The sequence below is a fragment of the Chlorocebus sabaeus genome, chromosome 13 (assembly GCF_047675955.1).
Source record: "Chlorocebus sabaeus isolate Y175 chromosome 13, mChlSab1.0.hap1, whole genome shotgun sequence".
Classification (NCBI taxonomy): Eukaryota; Metazoa; Chordata; class Mammalia; order Primates; family Cercopithecidae; genus Chlorocebus; species Chlorocebus sabaeus.
The window spans coordinates 31,486,263-31,509,105 of NC_132916.1; the positions used below are offsets into that span (position 1 = coordinate 31,486,263).

At 38.6% G+C, this 22,843-nt stretch overlaps 1 protein-coding gene across 3 annotated transcripts in view; it reads right to left on the bottom strand.

The window, feature by feature from the left end:
• The window catches only part of PDSS2 (decaprenyl diphosphate synthase subunit 2), a 298,703-nt gene that overhangs the window by 91,323 nt on the left and 184,537 nt on the right, over window positions 1-22,843 (bottom strand). For all 3 annotated transcript variants that reach the window (XM_008007441.3, XM_008007440.3, XM_008007438.3), the window contains one exon: window positions 1,383-1,454. In XM_008007441.3, the coding sequence (XP_008005632.1) occupies window positions 1,383-1,454 (72 nt within the window). The remainder of the gene's footprint in view (window positions 1-1,382; window positions 1,455-22,843) is intronic.

Here is a 22,843-nt window from a genome sequence, read left to right on the forward strand (position 1 = left end):
TCTTGACTTCAAATCCCTGAGAACTAACAAGTTGTGTGACCTTGGGAAAATTACTTAACCTTTTCTCAACCTCAGTGTTCACATCTGTAAAATGGGGACAGCAGTAGTACCTATCTCTAAGGACTTCTGTGAAGATTAAATGAAGAAACACAGGCAAATCACTTACTACAGGGTTATTTGCTTAGCTATTGTCATCTTCATCGTACTATCTATACAAGGTAACTTTCTACAAGTGGAACTAGACCAGTAGTCACCGATTTTACAATCAGATATTAACCTTCATCCACAGTAGTGAACTTGCACATCTTTGAAAGGTCTACTGTGGTCATCCATCCTGTGAGGTCTCTGCATACCAATATGCTGCTTAGATGAGGCTAGATGTGCCTACTAGGAACTGTGGTTACTTGAACCAAATGTTAGCAGATGTCCAAAGTGCAATTCCGCACATTCTACTAACCAGTCTCTGAACTACCCAGAGTCCCTGCGTTATACCTTTAAATTTTAAATTTCTTATCCCAGTTGCTCATGCCCTATGTTTCACTTCTAGTAAAATTTATCTTTCTTTTTTCAAGTGAAAATGTCAAAAAGCTTAAGATGTGCATACATGCATACCTTTTCTAATTTGAAGTGAGTGAAATCTTGCTAATACAGAAGCTAAAGAAGTTAGAATAATGAAACACTAAGATAGGAGCCCCTTATAATAGTATGTACCATGTTAAATGATGGTGGTGGTCAATGAAGCAATTACTTCACATCTAATATCCTACCGAAATGAAATAACTGCATTTTAAGGAAATAAAACCTAACCTTTCTTGAGATGTCCTGCTAAATGAGTCAAAAAAATCTTAATTCTAGACCTATAAAATTAATCAAAATAATCCAACTGTGCAATCATCCCACTTCTTATCATAAAGAATCTAATAATGCAGTAAATTCTGGGTCTTACATATAAAAGACATCCCCATCCCATCTCCCCAACAGTCATCTTCTTAGGATCAAGGTCCACTCCTCTGTGACATGGAAGGACCCTTCCTCTGGGGGAAAGGATGGGTTCAGTTGCCTCAGCACAAGCTGCTCCTCCAGCCTGCCTGCCTGTGACACTGCTACCTGTTAGCCAGAAGCATCCCAGTGTCTACTGGGCTGCTGCAGATTGAACAGACTGTGAATCCAGCCAGAGGATAAGAGGTTGTTTTAATTGGCTAAGTCTGCTATGTACTAAGCGTATGGCCATGAATTTGTAGCCAAAACACTAATCTTAAAAAAAAAAAAAAAAAAAAAAAGCCATGTACAATTTAAACACAAAACAAGAATGACATTTTCGTTATTCTAGTTCTACCACAAGGGCTTATAACATAACATTTTATGACTCTGAAATCCTTTACCTTTGAAGTAGAATTTTCGTGATATACTCCTTGTACCAAGTCCATGAGAGCACTTGCTAAAAGTTCCACAACCTAAAAAGCAAGAAGAAAAATTAAAAAAAAAAATTTAAATATATCTCCATTGTTACCTCAGAATGCTTCAAAAGGCTCAGTGGCAAGGCAGAATCTGTGCTTGACAGAAAAAATCTTGTGCTGTGCACTAAGATCTCAGCAAATGGCATTGCCCACCTGGATATTAAAGCTGTGATCCAATTTTTTTCAGTCATAATTCAAGCCAAAAAAAAAAAATCTTATAAGCATAGCATTTAACTAATATACATGAAAATCGAGTAATAGCCATTTTGAACATAAATTTACATTTCAGATAACTAATGAAATCTTAACTCAATTTATTTTCTGCATGTTTATTTCTGTCAGGTGGATATTTTTTCAGTACTCCCATTCTGGGAGCAATTACAATGCTAATTTTCATACTACAGGAAAAAAAAGCAAAAGCAAAAGAATGGCTAACCTTTCAAATATGTTCATTCTGTTGCACTTAAAATGCACTGTGGATATATTTACTGTGGGGCCCCTGGGTCAAATGTACCATAAACACTGAAAATTTTTATAGAACTGCAATACTGAAATCATATTCATCAAACCTGTATTATTTTTCAAGGCTCAGACTTTTTTTTTTTTTTTTTTAATCAAGTGAAATCAAAAGCTTTGAACTTGTTCCAGGATGTAAAACAAGCAGAAAACAGTAAATGGTCTCTTTGGAACTACTGTACAATTTAGAGTAGTTTGCATAAAGCATCTTAATTTGAGAGGATAAAATAGTAGTATTTATGAAAATGTTCAATGCAGCCATTTCAAATTCCTCAAGGCAACCCCATCCGCTTCTTACAAGTCTTAATATCTTGTATATTTAACTTCCTATGTTATGCAGTCCTGTATCAGATTTCCACTCTTTGCTTCCGAAAATTCAGCTCCACTCTGATTGAATTAAAGGATTTTGTTTCAGCTTTTATCATTCTTGTAACTGAAGACATTATTAAGCCAAAGAATACAGACCCAAACAACAAGATACTTCAATCTCAGGTACCCTGGGTTTAATAAACATTTTCTTAGAGGCAAATGATATTAATTTGTAGAAAGACTTGCTTTAACATTTTAACACATGAGCATTTATCTCCAAATTTATATATTTACATTTATACTACGTAACATACACAGAACTGCTGATAGGAAATTTTTGCTGATTGAAGGCATATATTTTTCCTAGCTCTTTGCAGATGGGTTAATTTGTAAGGCATATACAAAGTCTTTTTTTTTTTTTTTTAAATCACATTGTTGTGTAGGTAACCAAATACTTAAGAAATATTGTAGTAATATGAGCTGCAGAGGAACTGGAAGGACAATGATCCCACAGTGTTACCACATGAGTTGAGTTATTTAAGTGGGGAAGAGAGAAAAATGAATGGATTTTTTTTTTTTTTCCCCTGAAGGTATCAGATAAGCCCTATTCCCAAATCCAGGAGGACTGAGTATCGCCAATAGGTCTATGAAAGACTGTAACTAAATGCACAGCATCAGATTGGATTACAGTTTACACAAGCAACATCCCAAGATCCCCCTGATGGCTGGACACATAATACAGATCAATCACTCACTAAGAAATGTTATGGTTTTGAAACAGTTTGAGCTCTGAGACCAGCACTCCTAACGTGAAGAGGGATTTACAAAGAGAAAGTCCGACACTGAATGTCAAAATGATGGTATGAACTTTAACCACAGTGTTCCTTTACTTCCCTGAAACTCCAGACCAGGCAGAAGCCAACAAGAACATTTTGTTCTCTGACTCTTTTTCTCATTGAGTAAACCTGTGCCTACAAGTTCATAATTCATAAATGACCTGTACTTACAAATGGCTATACTTACTTGAACAGAACACACCTCCATAGCCAATGACAACCCATTAAGGAAAAAACTTTAGATTTCTTTGAGTTAACAAGTTGAGGAAGGAAAGAGATTATAAAAAGCAAGAGTAGCCTAAGAAGTTGAAACTGTTCCAGATAAGGGTGACTTACCCAGTGCATAATCAATCTCTTTCCATTGCCTGAAATGTTTATTTTTAAAATTATACCAAAGAAAGATGTGTTTAAGTATCACCCTTCCTTAAAAAACTGCAAATATTTCTAGAAAGACCACAAGGTTACCAGCCACTCACAATTTAGTAAGCTCATTTAATAATCTTAACTTTTTTTTTGCTTATTACCCCAGACATTCACCTGTTTAGGTACTGCTATACTTACATTTAAGAAAACACTCGGTTAATAACATTTTTCCCCCTCACATTCTTGAGGAATGACATGTTCAGGCAACTCAAAGTGCTGGCAGGAATAATGGCAGCCAAAGGAGAATCCAGAGGCCTAAAAGCCAGACCTCCTGGGGCTGAGAGCTGAAGTCCTGGTGCTCTAGATAAATGCAACCTTGAGAAAGATTCCAGGACTTTTGTTTCTCTGGCCCATGGGGCAAGCAAACACTTTCTACTAGGGGAAGGAAAAAAAAAAGGTTAAAAGAGCCTCAATGTGAGCTATCTTTGGAAGCCCAACAGATTAGGGAACTGTTTTTTTTAAAAAAAAAAAAAAAGGGCAGAATACTAGCAGCCAGAGAATCTAGATTCTATTCCAAAGTCTACTAATAATTTGATTGTAAGATTTGGGTAAATCTGTTTTCTTCAACTGAATGCAATGAATTGCAATAAGGGGAGTTGGAAAAGATGATTCCTTAAGGTCTCTTCCAGCCCTACAATTCTAAGCTTTTACAAATGCAAGTCTTATTATTTGTAATTAGGCAGGTAAACTTGAAAACTGCTTTTCTGTAAATTTTGATGGAACAACTTTGTTCATGTAACTCATTTTTATCTCTTATCTTCACATGAACCTTTCCCTCTATCTGAATTCTACTAGCTAATTTCGTTGTGAAACTTTTTGTACCAAATCCCCCTTGGTTTCAATACCTAGAATTATAATAAAACACTTCCCATTTTTCAAAACCATTGTGACTGGTAGAGCACCCCATCAGCTGGCAAAGTCCTACTTGAGTCAATTAAAGGCAACACTGCTGAGCTCTGATTCTTGAAGGGCTCTAATGCTTGGAAACGATTTACACATACTGGATTCTGAATGACATCAGGCTTAACTGCCAAGTTGCATCAAACAAATAATGGTACTAAGTTGGCCATATCGTGAGTATCTCTGAAAAGTAAATATGTAGAGCATTTAGAAGAGAATTTGGAACATAAGCTTCAGTGAGTGTTAACTTACTCTTCTTCCATACTGCCCTATTATCATGCTATATTCAGTACAAGTCTTGAGTAGATGAACAGCATAGTATGGAGACTAAGATTATGGTGTTTTTAAAATTGTGTGCCTAAATATTTTAGAAAAAGTGAGTTTTAGTTCAACAACAAAACCCAGAACACATGCAAAGACCATTTTAACCAAAATCAGGGACCTCTGAAACACTGACTTGCTGCATCCTGAAATATTGTTTTAGATTATACAACAGTCAGCATCGATGTTAAATAGTTTAGCCATTTGGAGAACAATTTAACAGGAGATAACTTTCTGCATTTCTGGTGATTCCGAGAACAGCAGCATTGCCTACCTACACACGCAAATAATAAAAAAAAAAATGCTCTTCTCTTCAGTGTGGGTCATATGTTGAAATGTGACTCTACAGCAAAGCCATACACTATCCTTCAATTTCCAGTGAACCCAAAGTGGCAACCATTCCTAATGTCAGTGTCATGAACTGGCTTCTCCTGCCACCTCCCTTGTTTTGGCTACTAGGCAGAATGCTGCAGCATAGGACAGTAAATGGACAGTGCATGTCTAGTTGCTATTCTTTTTTTTTTTTTTTTTTTTTTTGAGACGGAGTCTCGCTCTGTCGCCCAGGCTGGAGTGCAGTGGCCGGATCTCAGCTCACTGCAAGCTCCGCCTCCCGGGTTTACGCCATTCTCCTGCCTCAGCCTCCCGAGTAGCTGGGACTACAGGCGCCCGCCACCTCGCCCGGCTAGTTTTTTATGTATTTTTAGTAGAGATGGGGTTTCACCGTGTTCGCCAGGATAGTCTCGATCTCCTGACCTTGTGATCCGCCCGTCTCGGCCTCCCAAAGTGCTGGGATTACAGGCTTGAGCCACCGCGCCTGGCTAGTTGCTATTCTTAAGCAAATTGTTGATCCCTCCCATTTCAGTAACCATTGTCTCACCCAAGTTAAGGAACAGACAGTATCCAGGTGTATCTGAACCTTAACAAAATTATAGATCTGACATAATTAACCTTTGTAATGAATTTCTTAAATGGTTAATTTACAGGACAAATTTCAGCAATCTCAGGGGAATATGTAATTGCTTCATTCTTCATCTTTTGGCAAGGGTAACTACAATTCAATGATTTTTTACACTGAAAAACCAAGATGATGAATACCCTCACAAAGGGTATTGTGATGACTATGCCCTGAGCTATAATAAATTTTCATCATAAAAAATAGAAATTGAGAGGAGTAGGGGATGGTAAGACAAAAATCCTGACCAAAAGAAAAAAAATCCTTGCATTGCTATCCAAAGATGTCTGTAACATGTTCTTAAGGAAAAAAAGCTATTTACAAAATAGAAGTAGTATAAAAGGCATTTTAAAAACAAAAATGAGGTCAATCTATGGGTTTATATACACAAGAGAAAAAAGTCTGAAAGGAGAGACAACAACATAATAATGATAATGTATAAATGATAGATTTTGGATGATTTTTAATTTAAAAGATTGTTTTCTTCAGCCTTTCTGCTTAAATTTATAATTGCTAAGTTTATAACAGCTTACATATACACTATTTCCCTCTTTTTATTGTATTGCATTACACTATTTCCCTCTTTTTATTGTATTGCTTTTATAATTAAATAAAACAATAAATCTATTTCCTTGGGAAGGTGTGTGTGTGTGTGGGGGGGAAGCAGCTTGAGGGAGACCTCAAGCTAAGCTATGTCCACAAATTGATTTATGGAATATAACACTCAATAGTTTTTGGATTAGAAAAAATAGGATCAGTAAGTGGTAGTAAGCATTCTGTGTAGACAAGTCATGCCTTTATCAATAAATGGGATTCAGAAGTACTGTCAGCATTTGACAGGCGGAATAGACTCAATAGAGTCGTAGATGTTTGACTAGTACAGCAGACCACTCTAATTTGAGCAAAGGAGTGCCTATCCTAAATTAAAATACAAGTAAATTTTTTTTTTTTTTTTGGAGATGGAGTCTCACTCTGTCGCCCAGGCTGAAGTGCAGTGGCACAATCTCGGCTCACTGCAACTTCTAGGTCTCCCAGGCTCAAGGGATTCTCCTGCCTCAGCCTCCCGGGTAGCTGGGACTACAGGTGCCTGCCACCATGCCCGGCTAATTTTTGTATTTTTAGTAGAGACAGGGTTTCACCATGTTGGCCAGGCTGGTCTTAAACTCCCGACCTTTTGATCCACCCGCCTTGGCCTCCCAAAGTGCTAGGATTACAGGCATGAGCCACCGCACCCGGCCACAAGTGAATCTTCAGAAAAAAAATGTAAACTATAAACTAACATGGCTCAATTAAAGCTCAAGTCAGCATAATATGAATTGATGTAATAAGGTAGTACAGTTGCATTTTAATTTACTTGAAAAAGCTTGCTTTATAACTTAATTTGCTTGGTATATAACGACTGTGAAGGCCATTACAGATTTGTAATCTTTCAAAAATTTGTCCTCAGAGGGTGATTTTAATGATGGATTTACTACAGTGTGGAATGACAAAACAACATGTCATCCATCACTCTATTTGGAGGTGAGTAACACGATGCCCCTCAGCCTTTACTACTTTTAGCTGCTAGCAAACAAAACAGTCATGTGTGTTCCTGTGTGTGCACGTGCATCTGCAGTGCTGATGGCATTAACTACACACAACTTTACTGTGCTCTTTCCTCCACCCCAAGGAACGAACAGCAATGCATGAAGTAGTAGCAAGGGTAAAACAGTCTTGGGAAAGAATGAATTTTCATATACATCTTGGGAGGAACAAAAGATGGATTTAGTCTCTTTTGAAAGAGCTTTGGAATTTGAAGGGATATTGTCAAAATTCCTTTTTAAGCCACAAAAACTCTTATCAGTGAAAATATCTTACAGAAAAATACTGAGAGGGTGCTGAATAGGCTGATAAAGGTAACCAGAGCAGGTGGTGTCACTCTTTATTTCATAAAAATAAAGCACAAACTATTTGTGAGATGCATATAAAGATGGAAAGATTTACACTGCCAAGGTATAGTACAGAGGGACTAAAGAGTGGCGCCCTCCCATAGAGACCAATAATAATGTCTAACATTTGTAAAGTACTTTATTATTTACAAATGGATTTAAGCAAACTGTCTCATTCCAGGTGGATTTGGTCCCCAGTGCTCAGCCAGAGCTTCCAGGCTGGCAGCCTCAGTGGAGAAACGACTTCTGAAGAACACAGGGCACAGCAGCAGTGGCCAAATGAGGGGTGAATCTACTCACCCACCACCTGGGCACGAACTACCCAGATGAGCTCTACTCTGCATGCTGATTAAAATAAATGAGCACTTTGATAAAGCCATTGCTAAAGTCTCTGAAAGGATGGCTCTCTCCACTTCTTCCTATCAAACTAGGACGGGGTTTAATGTAGACAATGATGAAGGGGCTGTTGGAATAAGCACACCAACTCATAGGAGTTCTGGAGGAAGCTTCTAACTCAGCGTTTTGAAGGGAGCCTTTTCAGCACTGCCAAATGTGTAAGGCTTTGCTTATTTGTGGGAGGGATGGCAATCTGTTCTAGTGAGCTGGAAGTTCTTTCTGGCTAAGCGGGTAGCGAAGAGAGAGAAATGGCACTACCAACAGGGCAGGTGCAGCAAAAACTAAGCAAATTGATAATCTTAATTTTTAATTTAGAACAGCTGATACATTGGTTTATAAACTACTGGTAACATTTGTCAAAAAGGTTTCAGGAAAATTTAGTGAACTAAACAGAAGTATAAAATTGCAACTGAGGCTGGATGCAGTGGCTCACTCCTGTAATCTCAGCACTTTGAGAGGCTGAGGTGGGAGGATCACTTGAGCCCAGGAGTTCAAAACCAGCCTGGGGAATATAGTGAGATACCCATCTCAACAAAAAATGAATGAAAGTTTTATTTTTAAAATCACAACTAATACAACTCGAAAGAAATAGGCCACAAATTCTGGAAAATGGCTTAAATACGAAGTTTGAGATATAATTTGACATTGGCTGGTGGATGCATTTCATGAATAGTCTGATAGCCTACTATGTGCCTGGTACGCTACTAACGCTACACATGAGGCACTACCAAAAAGATCTACATCATAATTCCTTTATTCAATTCATACATATAAAAATGTTTGTGGTTTATTTTATTATTTTTTGAGATGGAGTCTCACTCTGTCACCCAGGCTGGAGTGCAGTGACTCAATCTTGGCACACTGCAACCTCTGCCTCCCGGGTTTCAGCTATTCTCCTGCCTCAGTCTCCCGAGTAGCTGGGATTACAGGCGTGTGCCACCACGCCTGGCTAATTTTTGTATTTTTTAGTAGAGACAGGGTTTCACCATATTGGCCAGGCTGGTCTCGAACTCCTGATCTCACGATCCACCCGCCTCGGCCTCCCAAAGTGCTGGGATTACAGGAGTGAGCCACTGCGTCTGGCCATGTTTGTTGTTTAAATACCACTCAGGGACCATGTCTAAACAAGTCTAATAAATAACTTTTACATTTACTTTCTTTGCAGTGTTTTTAAATTATAGTTGGTCTTTTTAAAGGATACACTGTCTAGATAAATAACTTCATAAAGATAAAGGCCAATTATTTGTCTTTGATCACTCAGAAGGTTAATACGTAAGTTGCAAGGCCTTGGGCCAACCATGTCGCTTCTTTGCCCCTCAGTTTGCTTATCTAGATAAGAGGTTTCTGTGTTTTATCAACAATAAGTCCTATGATTAGAAGTATTTAATGTGCAGCTATATACATTTTTAATTCACAATTGTGAGATACAGTAAAAAAAATATAGAATTTTTTTAGCTACAATAAAAGAGTAATAAAAAAACTGATTTTACTTTTGAATAAAGGTGCATGGTTTTGGACTACTGTTTCTTATTAAGCAATGCCAAACAGTCATTTATTGATCACTGACTCACTTATTTGTTTAAACAACAATTAGGTTCCTGAAAAAGTAGCAGACAATTTAAAGTGCGTAAGATGAAAATTCTCAGCGAGGTGTAGTAGCTCATGCCTGTAATCTCAACACTTTGTGAGTCCAAGGTGGGAGGATCACTTGAGGCCAGGAGTTGTGAGACTAGCCTGGGCAAAACACTGAGACCCCATCTCTATGAAGAAATTTTCTTTTTTTTCTTTCTTTTTTTTTTTTGAGATGGAGTCTCACTCTGTCACCCAGGCTGGAGTGCAGTGGCGTGATCTCGGCTCACTCCAATTGCTACCTCCCAGGTTCAAGCGATTCTCCTGCCTCAGCCTCCCGAGTAGCTGGGATTACAGGTGCCCACTACCACGCCCAGCTAATTTTTGATTTTTGTATTTTTAGTAGAGACGGGGTTTGGCCAGGCTAGTCTAGAACTCCTGATTTTTGTATTCCCAAAGTGCTGGGAATACAGCTGTAAGCTCCATGAGCTACCATGCCCAGCCAAAACTAAATTAAAACTTTCATTATGTAATTTTCTATTGCATTCTACCTTTTTTTTTTTTTTTCTTTTTTTTGATATGGAGTCTCATTCTGCTGCCCAGGCTGAAGTGCAGTGGTGTGATCTCGGCTCACCGCAACCTCGGCCTCCTGGGTTCAAACAATTCTCCTGCCTCAGCCTCCCAAGTAGCTGGGATTACAGGCACTGCTACCACGCCCAGCTAATTTTGCATTTTTAGTAGAGATGCGGTTTTGCCATGTTGGCCACGCTGGTCTCAAAATCCCGACCTCAGGTGATCCACCCGCCTCAGCCTCCCAAAGTGTTGGGATTACAGGCATGAGCCACCACGCCAGGCCCTATGGCTTGAACCTGGAAATCGTTTGAACCCAGGAGGCGGAGGTTGCGGTGCGCTGAGATTGTGCCATTGCACTCCAGCCTGGGCAACGAGAGTGAAACTCTGTCTCAAAAAGAGAAAAAGAAGTATTGATAGTGATTCAATAAATTGATTTTACCACTCCCCAATGAAAAGGATGTGATCTGTGGTTTGAAACATTATTCAACATCATGCTGATATATGTCATGTATGGCTCACACCTTGTTAGTCCTTGTAATTACACACAAGGTCTCCCAAATTTTTGATGCAGCTTAAACACTGTTATTCTAAAATTATTTTTAGAGGTATTTATTTATCACTTTTTACTAAAAACATGTAAATGAACGGAAGGTAAACAGAGAGGCAGGATAAAACAGAATCATTCTTGGGTACTATGGAGTGTTAGGGTGCATTTCAATCTTGTAGGTTTATATTAATGACGCTGATGCTTAGCTTCGTTTTTGTTTTGCTTTTGTTTTCTGAGACAAAGTCTCACTCTGTCGCCCAGGCTGGAGTGCAGTGGTGCCATCTCGGCTCACTGTAACCTCGCCCTCCCGGGTTCAAGCAATTCTTCTGTTTCAGCCTCCCAAGTAGCTAGGGCTACAGGTGCATGCGACCATGCCTGGCTAATTTTTGTATTTTTAGTAGAGACAGGTTTTCACTGTGTTGCCCAGGCTGGTCTCGAACTCCTGACCTCAGGTGATCCACCCACTTCAGCCTCCCCAAGTGCTGGGATTACAGGTGTGAGCCACTGAGCACTGCCTGATGCTTACCTTGGATCCTACTAGATTCCTGAAAACAAATTGGCTTAGATAACATTTGGTCAAAGAACCAAAAATTTCAGTAATTTCCTAGGAGTCACAGATACATCTTGCCAATTCCAAGGCTGCCATGTCTTTTGGGTAATACAGTTCACTTTCCAGCTCAAGCAGTTCCTCTTCAAATTGGGCCACACTAAAAGGCAGGAGTTTGTAATTCAGAGGCATCCCAAGGTTTGTACTCCAAAGGCAGGCACAGAAATAAAATCTGATTCATGTGCATTAAAATCCATGCATTTTGACTAAAGCTGTAATTGTATTTCTTCCAAATAAATCTGAAGCTCTTTAAAATCCACAAATCAATGGAATTATAAAAATAACTGACACTACTAGTACTGTTTTCTAAAAAATTAGGTAATCTTTTTTTTCCTTCCTTCAAATAATCAGGTAGAAATTTGGGGGCTGGGCACAGTGACTCATGCCTCTAATTCCAGCACTTGGGAGGCTGAGGCAGGAGAACCTCCTGAGCCCAAGAGTTCGAGACCAGCCTGGGCAACATAGGGAGATCCTGTTCCAAACATAAATAAATAAATAAATAAATTAACAATAATAGAAGAGGCTGGACATGGTGGCTCACACCTGTAATCAGCACTTTGGGAGGCCCAGGCAGGTGAATCACTTGAGGACAAGAGTTGGAGACCGGCCTGGCCAACATGGCAAAACCTCATCTTATCAAAAATAGAAAAATTAGCTGGGTATGGCGGTGGGCGACTGTAGTCCCAGCTACTCAGGAGGCTGAGGCAGGAGAATCTCTAGAACCTTGGAAGTGGATGTTGCAGTGAGCCAAGATCATGCCACTACACTCCAGCCTGGGTGACAGAGCAAGACTGTCTCAAAATAAAATAAAATAAAATAAAAATAAAATAAAATAAAATAAATATAATAAATACAATAAAATAACATAAACCTGGGATTGGCCGCATTGTACCCTTGGATCAAATAATGGATACTCTGGGCCAGGCACAATGGTTTATGCCTATAATCCCAACACTTTGGGGGCTGAGGTGGGAGGATAGCTTGAGGTCAGGAGTTTGAGACCAGCCTGGACACTATAGAGAGATTCTGTCTCTACAAAAACTTAAAAAAATTAACCAGGCATGGTGTTCTGCGCTGTAGTCCCAACTACTCAGGAGGCTAAGTTGGGAGGATTACCTGAGTCTGTGAGTTCGAGTTTACAGTGAGTGACAGTAGCACTACTGCACCCCAGCCTGGGGTACAGAGTGAGACCCTGTCTTTTCAAAATAATAATAAAAATAAATAATAATAATGGATATACTTGGGTTAGAAATACTCCAATCTATAAAGATATACATACAATTGGCTTCTTTTATTTTTTTCCCCTGAGACAGGATCTCTATCACCCAGGCTGGAGTGCAGTGGCGCAATCTTGGCTCACCACAGCCTCCACCCACCAGGTTCAAGCAATTCTTGTGTCTTGACCTCCCAAGTAGCTGGGATTACAGGTATGCGTCACCACACCCAGATAATTTTTGTGTTTTTAGTAGATATGGAGTTTTGCTATATTGGCCAGGCCTCAAGTGATCTGCCCACCTTGGCCTCCCAAAGTGTTGCGATTAGGAGTGTGAGCTACCGTGCCTATCCCAATTGGGTTTTAAATCGGTATTTCTCATGCTTCATGCAATGCACACAAAATTTTTTTTTTGAATTAACAATACTGTTTTAATATGTGACCTACTTGTGTAAATCACAACTGTTTCAATATAAATATGAATTATCACTTTGCTCAATCGATATTATCAGAAATTTACATTTGTACATTACCTTATAGCTTTTAAAGTACTTGAACAAATTAAGCCATATAAAATTTTCACTAATTTGGGGTACTGCTTTAGATTGCTGTAATATGCACAAAAATCTTTAGCTGTCTGATGTTTATATAAGATATTGAGTTCTCTGTTACTTTCCTGACTTTATTAACAGTTTTCCTTGATTATAATCATTTTGTTTTTCTTCATATGTCATGCCATTTTCAGGATCTGGTTATAAGATGCAAGTTTAGACTCTTTCCTACAACATCTACAACATTTGGAACCGTAGAATATTGGAACCAGCAAGGATCTAAGAGATGGACATGATGCTGCCTTTATTTTTTTAGAAAATTAAAAAAAAAAAAAGAAAGGTTGCTTTTGCTTATAAGTTGCTAATTTACAATGTTTCACTGGGCACAGTGGCTCACGCCTGTAATCCCAGCACTTTGGCAGGCTGAGGCAGGCAGATCACCTGAGGTCAGAAGTTCAAGACCAGCCATAGCCAACATGGCAAAACTCCGTCTCTACTAGAAATACAAAAATTAGCTGGATGTGGTAGTGGGTGCCTATAATCCCAGCTACTTGGGAGGCTGAGGCAGGAGAATCACTTGAACCTGGGAGGCAAAGGTTGCAGTGAGCTGAGATAGTGCCACTGCACTCCAGCCTGGGCAACAATAAGACTCCGTCTCAAAATAAATAAATAAATAAATAAAAGTTTCATGAAGCCCCTCCCCTATCAATGTTTATATTGAAATACGTATTCCAATATTTAGAAACTAATAACTATTTAAGATACCATAAATTCCAGGATTGGTAACTGCAAAATTGTTGGCAAAAATATATCATGGTTCTTTGTTGGTCTGTTAGGTTTCTACTTTAGTAAAGCATGAGGATTTTGCAGTCAGATTGCCTGGATTCAGATAGCAGCTCTACCACTTACTAGCAGTGTTACCTTGAGGGAAATTACTTATCCTTTCCCTGTACCTCAGGAGACATTAAATGGGTTAACATAGATAAAGCACTTAAAATGGTGCCTACCATATAGTAAGCCCTCAAAAATATAAATTGTTATTTCTAAAATATTTGATGGTAATTTTAATGAAGATTAAATTTTCTACACTATAAAGTTTCTAATTTCATTGATAAAAATGGGGTATTAAGATATCAGTCTGAAATAATAGATGGATTAATGAATGATCTGAATTTGGAATTCTGAGAGGTAAAATGAGTTCAATGTTAAATGGCTTATCGGGGGATTAAAAAGAAACAAAAGAAAAAACGAAGCCAGGCGTGGTGGCTCATGCCAGAAATCCCAGCATTTTGGGAGGCCGAGGTGGGCGGATCACCTGAAGTCAGGAGTTTAAGACCAGCCTGGCCAACATGGTGAAACCCCACTTCTACTAAAAATACAAAAAAAATTTAAAAAACTACCCAGGCATCGTGGCACATGCCTTTAATCCCAGCTACCTGGGAGGGTGAGGCAGAAGAATCTCTTGAACCCGGGAGGCGGAAGTTGCAGTGAGCCGATACCGTGCCATTGCACTCCAGCCTGGGCAACAGAGCAAGACTCCGTCTCAATAAATAAATAAATAAATAAATAAATAAATAAATAAATAAAAATAAAGAGAAAAAAGGTCAAGGCTAGGAATTCCATCCACAGACTTCTACTTTATGGTTCTTTCCACTTCTCTTTGTAGCTTTACAAGTCATCTCTAGGAATGTAAAATACATAAGTGCTATGTAGCTCAACATATTATGAAAATATAAGTGATCCACAAGAGTGTAGCTAAAACTGTTATTAGTGAACAGTTACTCTGATATTCTAAACAGGGAAACTATCCTTTAAAAACCAAAGACTTGACTTGCAATGTAGTTTTGGTGTTTCCCAGTTTCTGCCTGACTTTGCACCCTGAAAATGGCCCCAGAACAATGACAATTAAGCCACAGGGATGACCACAAACAATTTAATGAATTTTCCAGAATGCTTAAAAAGCAACTTGCTTGGCACAGCCATACTTTCCAACGAACCCACTTTAAAGTTTTCACAGTGTACAATATCGGAAATGACCTCAGGGTCAGGCATTTGTCAGTTAATGACCTGTTGGGCTAATGGCCTTCAGCTTTGCCTTGGGCACATAAGTCTTCCAGTAGGTCATTAGCTGCCAGAAAAGGGCTCTTCCCAATCACTATTGCTAAATAAATAAAATTTGCTCCTGGGCTAAGACCCTATAAACCAACTTTGGCTTAGACTAAGTAAATTTTTTGTTGCGTATTTACAACTTTAAGAATTTAAGAAAATGATGGAAATGCTAAAACCAAAATTACATTAACATGACTGAGCTATATGTGGCTATCCATGAGAAAAGTAGTCACATAGACTCTTTTGGATAAGCTTAAATTTTCTTTTGCTTATGGTATTCAAATTCAGTTGAACCTCACACCATGGTTGGCCATGAGAGACAGAAATATATTGACGATGGCAATATTATATATAATACATTTAGCAACCTTGATTTTTGTAAATCCTATTTCCTACCTTCCAGAAGTAAAATTAATTAAATCAGCCTTCCCCCTCCATTTTCATGGACATAAATTGCTAGTTCTTCAAAGCCAGAGCGAGAAAAAAAAATCTATTTTCAAGGTTGAGTTATTCAGTACTCTTCTTTTCCCTTTCTAATGATCTCACCTGAGGAACTTTCTGAGTTAGGAGTTTGCTAAGTACTGGGTGGATGGACAGCTGATTCCTGCCTTTGCATCTGCAGCTGCCTGACTGAGTATCTCTTCTCTGTCTATCCTTTCTTCACTCCAGCAGGCTTGTACACTGTGTCTCTTTCTGTCCTTACCCAAATCTCATGTTGAACTGTAATCCCCAATGCAGCAGGTAGGGCCTGGTGGGAGGTGTTTGGATCATGGGGGCAGATCCCTTATGGCTTGGTGCTGTCTTCACAATAGTGAGTGAGGTCTTGGGAGATCTGGTAGTTTAAAAGTGTGTGGCACCTCCTTCCCATTGCTCCTGCTTTCACCATGTGACGTCCCTGCTCCCACTCTGCCTTCTGCCATGATTGTAAACTTCCTAAGGCCTTCCTAGAAGCAGAGCAGGTGCCAGCACCATGCTTCCTGTAAAGTCTGAAGAACCATAAGCCAATTAAACCTGTTTTCTTTACAAAATTACCCAGTCTCAGGTATTTCCCTCCCTCCCTCCCTCCCTCCCTCCTTGTCTTCCTCCTCCTCCTTGTTCTTCTTCTTTCTCTCTTTCTTTCTTTCTTTCTGATGGAGTTTCACTCTTTCACCCAGGCTGCAGTGCAGTGGCGCAATCTCAGTTCACTGCAATCTCTGCTTTCTGGGTTCAAGCAATTCTCCTGCCTCAGCCTCTCAAGTAGCTGGGATTATAGGTGCCCGCCACCATGCCCAGCTAATTTTTTGTATTTTTAGTAGAGATGGGGTTTTGGCATGTTGGCCAGGCTGGTCTTGAACTCCTGACCTCAGGTGATCAACCTGCCTGGGTCTCCCGAAGTGCTAGAATTACAGGTGTGAGCCACCGTGCCCAGCCCGTCTCAGGTATTTCTTTATTGCAATGCAAGAACAGCCTAACACACTGTTCACAACACGGTTAATTTCACCTCAGGTAATCTCTAAAGTGTATATACATCCTCTTCAACTTTCATCCTCCAGTTTTCTATTCTTTCTCCTTTTACTTATTATTTCAGAAAAAATTGCCACTCACCTTCTTGACTTATAATTTCTCCTTTCAAGAAGATATAAACCAAGGATCTTCAAGTCGAGAAACATCAGAGGAAAGCATGATTTCTCTCATGCTAAGAAAAAGGAAAACTGTGAGCCAGGCGAGATGGCTCACACCTGTAATCCCAGCATTTGGGGAGCAAGGCAGGTGGATCACGAGGTCAGGAGATCAAGACCATCCTGGCTAACACAGTGAAACCCAACCTCTGTTAAAAATACAAAAATTAACTGGGCATGGTGGCACATGCCCATAGTCCCAGCTACTCGAGAGGCTGAGGTAGGAGAATCGCTTGAACCCGGGAGGCAGAGGTTGTAGTGAGCCAGGATTGTGCCACTGCAACTCCAGCCTGGGTGACAGAATGAGACTCTGTCTCAAAAAAAAAAAAAGGAAACTTGGCTGGGCACAGTGGCTTAACACCTGTAATTCAAACACTTGGGGAGGCCAAGATGGGAGGATCATTTGAGCCCAGGAGTTCAGCACCAGCCTGGGCAAGATAGTCCAGCCTGGGCAAGATAGTGAGACCTTGTCTCTATTACAAAAAATAAATAAATAAAAATAATTTTAAAAATTTAAAAAGGAATATTAGAAATTAAATATGCATTAAAAAATCAGTGTCTACCCTCATCCTCTTATTAAACCTAATTTCACTTTATATGTCAACATTTAAAAATGATTTAACAAATATTTCTTGTTCAGTTTGTTTTCCTATTTTGTTTATTTGCTGGTATTATAGAACACAGATTTTTTTTTCTTTTTAAAAAGGGTGTCCTTGGCCGGGTACGGTGGTTTATGCCTGTAATCTCAGCATTTTGGGAGGCCGAGGTGGGTGAATCACCTGAGGTGTGGAGTTAAAGACCAGCCTGGCCAACATGGTGAAACCCCATCTCTACTAAAAATACAAAAATTAGCCGGGCGTGGTGGCAGGCACCTGTAATTCCAGCTACTCAGGAAGCTGAGACAGAAGAATCGCTTGAGCCCAGGGGGCAGAAGTTGCAGTGAGCTGAGACTGAACCACTGCACTCCAGCCTGGGTGACAGAGCAAGATTGAAAAAAAAAAAAAAAAAAAAAGGTGTCTTTGAATGCCAGGCATATTGAAGAAACATGTAAGCTGCTCTTGCTCCTTTTCCTTGTCGTCAGGTTTCTGCTTTGATACCCAGAGAAATGTCAGTTTCACCTGATGGCATTCAACCTTCCTATGCCAAAAAGCTACTACGTTCCATTGTCTTGTGGCTTCAAAATGGGCAAAGTTCCAGGTTTTAATATTATTTAAAATTCATCTTATTTCTAGCATAATTTGCACACACTAATCATTTATTACTTTCACTTTAAAGACCAAGGAAGCATGATCAGAAAATAGATACTGTCTCTGTTTAACATGTGACTATAATAGCAAATAAGAAAAAAAAAGTATAGAAGCTAATTTTGGGATTCTTAAATAATTTTATGATGCCATTTTGACTTTTCTATTTAATTGATATGGATACAGTCTCTTTTGCTGTTATACTGTATGACACCCCACTTGCCACCTTCTGCATCACTTTACCCTAGTCATGCAAATCTACACTTGAGTGGGTTACATGTATAAAAAATACATACACTTGAAAGTCAAACTAAAGAGCCTAAAAGATATTAAATAATTTCCACAAGTAAAATAGTGTAAGCAAAACCATGAACACTATCATAATAATGCCTATTTTAAATGCATAAGACAGGGAAAAACTTAATACATGTTTTTAGGTTTCAACTTAACATGAATTTGGAAGTAAAATTAACACAACAGATAAGACAAACACAAATAGACAATAGTGTCTTTATTAAACTATATAGATGGTGTAAAAGGAGATTTATATGCATAAATTGAGCATATTTGTACAAACAAAACACTTCATTGTAAATAACATATTTATGCCTTTAGGAAAACAAAGTTAACATAAGGAAATGCATCAGCTATGTAAAGAGTACATCTGTGCCACTGGTTATCCAGAAGTATAAATCACTAATGCTTAATAGAACAACCTCCAGAAATGACATCATGACAATGCTCTTGGGTGTTTAGACAAGATACAGGCTGACTCACAGTCTCCAATCTGATATATAGCAATAGGTCCATTAAATTAAAATGACTGCAAAGAAAAAAAATAACGTGATCAATTCCATTCTTTAAATACTAGGCTTATCATTATATATGTAAAGTAAAAGACTATTTTCAAAAACAAGATGACAGGTAGTAATCCACAGTCTTATTTGCACTGTGGCTTAATCCTAAATACAAACCCAGTCTAAATAAATACAAAGACCAGAGGAAGCCTGTTAATGGCCAGCTAGATTTCGAAATTATAGTACTTCTCCATTTCATGATTTCCCTTCCAATTAGTCAGCATGTCTCACTGATAGCTTGCTGCTCAAACACTAGAATTTTAGATTCTGGCATGACCACATCACTACAGCATCCAGTGATGTTCTACATGGACACAATATAGAGCAACTTATCCCAATGGAATCAGGAAATGTATGATTTAAAAAAAAGCATTCTGAGGTCTTTTAGTCCAGGTCTTTATACAGTGAAGTACTAAAATAAAAAGTTGCCCTTATGTTCCATAATTGAAAATGAATGAAAACCCAAGCATTAATTTTTAAATTCACTCTTGAATTAAAAATCTTGTTAATCTGCATTTCTGTGACTACAGCTATAATGGTAAGAAGGCAATTACCAGAGGATTAATAAGCCAATTTCTATACTTGGAGATATTTTAAAATCTAAGTATTACCTACGGCAGTTACTTTGAAGACCCCTAATATCTTCAGGGAAAAGCCAAAGGGAAAATAATTGACTCTGCTAATTTTACCCTTGGCAATTATAAAACAGCTCTGAATTTCATTTGACTGCAGAACCCTTCATCTAATGGCTGCCCCATGAGAAATACAGAGATAAACACATCATATAGAAATTCAGACAAGAATCAAGTAGCACAAGACAATGACAAATTGGTAGAATGAATAAGTCATAAAAAATTAAAGTTGCTACAAATATGCCAACTTTAATTACCAAGTTAAATATACATCCTCAAAGAAAAAGCAGGCTGTCACTGTGAAAAAACAGTGACATATTATAAACAGAAATTCTGTATTAAGTTTTGCCTGTTTCCTCTTGCTGTGGTATCTATTTATGTCGCTATTGTTGACAAATTTTCTTTCTTATAAAAGAAAACTAAAACATCATTAAATAGAATCTAACTTTACCAAGACATTAACCATATGTAGAGATAAGAAAACTTGGCCGGACGTGGAGGCTCACGCCTGTAATCCTAGCACCTTGGGAGGCTGAGGTGGGTGGATCACCCGAGGTTAGGAGTTCAAGACCAGCCTGCCCAACATGGCAAAACCCCATCTACTAAAAATACAAAAAATTAGCCGGGTATGGTGGTGGGTGCCTGTAATCCCAGCTACTTGGGAGGCTGAGGCAGGAGAATCACTTGAACCCAAGAGGCAGAGGTTGCAGTGAGCCAAGATCACGCCACTGCACTCCAGCCTGGGTGACAAGAGCAAAACTCTGTCTCAAAAAAAAAAAAAAAAAGTTTTAATACAATACTACTCCAAAGAAATATTTATTGCCACCTCCTCCTTCCAAAAAACCCATAGTTACTATAACACTTAATCAACTTAAGCTTCTGGGAGCTCATTTGATAAAATAAGTCCTCTTTTGAGATATAACTTCCCTTTCCTTAAATTATTCTGATGAAAATATTGCCAAGTATTTAAATGAAAGAAACTGGCTCTGAATATGGGAGATTTGCTTTATCAAAGGGAATTCCTGACTTTCAAGAACTTCAGTAATTCACAGTTTCCTCAGTTTAAAATACTGTTCACCTGATTTGAAAATCATCTATTATGATTAAAGGAGAGATACTAAAAGCCTTGATTTGAAGATCAATTACAGAGCCTGGGCATGGTTCTTAAGGTCTTTCACAAAAAGTGAACCCCTAAGGCTTTTTTTTTTTTTTTTTTTTTTTTTGAAATTGACCTGGTAGAGCCTTCAATGACCCTTTGAAGAACAAGGTGCAAAAGATTCACATTTGAGATTAACAGGAGGGCTGCACAGAATAAAGCCTTCAATTCAACATACAACTATCAAATTCAGAAAAAAACATACCATAGCCTAAAAAGGAAAAAATTCCTCACCAGAGAAAGGTTGATAAAATGCAAATTTAAAGGTGTAAACCTGTGCAGAGACCATGAAGGCATGGGGCTCACTGAAGGGGAAGGAAATGCCAGATCATTCTTATTTCAAGAAGCTTCAGGCTGAATAGCTGCTTGGCTATGCTAAGTTTTTCTTTTTCTTTTTGTAAATCAAGTAGTGCTACTGAAATCCAGTGCCTAATGGAGCAGATGGTGGAGGTCTTAGACTCTGGAACATTTATAGTGATGCTTCTGAATGCAAAACACCAAGAGTGGATTTCACAGGCTGTGAATCTGATTTGATTTTGATGAGAGTAAAGCTTCCATTTTCACTGTACTTGAACCATATTGAAAAAAAGCATGTGTGACTGACACAAGCTAGCTAAGAAAAAGGAACATGTTAAATACCAGTCCCATAAAGGGAAGCAGTTTAAACAAGTGATTATTTGTTTGTATCATTTAACATGATTATGTTACCACCATTTTAACCTTATGTAAGATTTCATCAAAATAGTTCAAAGTTAAAACGAATGATTGCAGAAAACAAATAGAAATTTGTCTAAAGGCAATGAGTCTTGGTTTTCTAAGATGGGGACTATACCGAGGCAAATTACCAAAATGTGGACCTAGGTACTATCAAGCAATAGGTTCAGAATATCTCCTCCCCTCAGCTTTGTAGGTCTAACCCATGAACGGCCAGCCTGTGAAGCTAGAGCTGGTCATGTGCAGCTCAAGGTGTCCAGACACTATGTCTGACCTGCACTTTATGAGGCCTCTTTCTTCTCCAAACAAGGGCTAAGTTTTATCACAGACCACTGCAAATATGGTGAAAAGGAAAGATGGATGATACAGTCTGTGAGTCCCAGGGGCAAAGAACCACTCACCTTCCATTAACATGTGAATTTCAGTGAAGGAGAGAATTTAGTGGGACCCATGGAAGTATACTATATGCATAAAGGAGAGAGAAATTTGAGACGAAAAAAATAGAATTGGAGAGAGACATCAGATTCTCCCTCTCTCTCTCTTTTTTTTTTTTTTGAGACGGGCTCTATTGCCCAGGCTAGAGAAAGAGTGGTGCATTCATAGCTCAATGCAGCCTCCACCTCCTAGGCTCAAGCAATCGTGCCACCTCAGTCTGCTAAGTAGCTAGGACTAACGGCATGCACCAGCATGCCTGCCTTTTTTTTTTTTCCTGGTAGAGACAGGGTCTTGCTATGTTGCCCAGGCTGGTCTCCAACTCCTGGGCTCCAGCTATCCTCCCACTTCCATCTCCCAAAGTACTGGGATGATAGGTGTCAGTCACCATGCCTGACCAAGATTCTCTAATAGTCTGCTTAATAGGATCAATTCATTTTTTACTTTAGCTTTTTAAAAAATATGAATATAAATTAGATATTAAAGGTACCATACTACTTTCTCCCTTAAATTCAGCAGGTCTACCTCATATGTGCTAGCCAAAAATGCAAACACATGATGAGAAGGTAGGGCAGAATGTTACTTGTCTTCTAGTATCTGTTATCTGTATCTTCCAGATTTTTGGCTGGATCCATGATGGTCTACAATAAAAACTACATTTTCTAGCTTCCCTTACAGCTAGGTATGGCTATATAATTAAATTCTGGTCAACAGGATGTAAGCAGAAAAATCTCATATAACTTATGAGAAAGATCTTTAAAGTGTGAATATTATATAATTTATCATGCAAACTGGGACACAAGAGTAAAAAGAAGCGCTGAAACAACTAAAATTTTATACTTTTTGAAATATGTATTTATTAACAAACAGCTGATTTTATTAGATTGGTGGACTCAACTTGTTCTATTCAAAAACTATTTTCAAAAATAAAATTTCAAAAGCA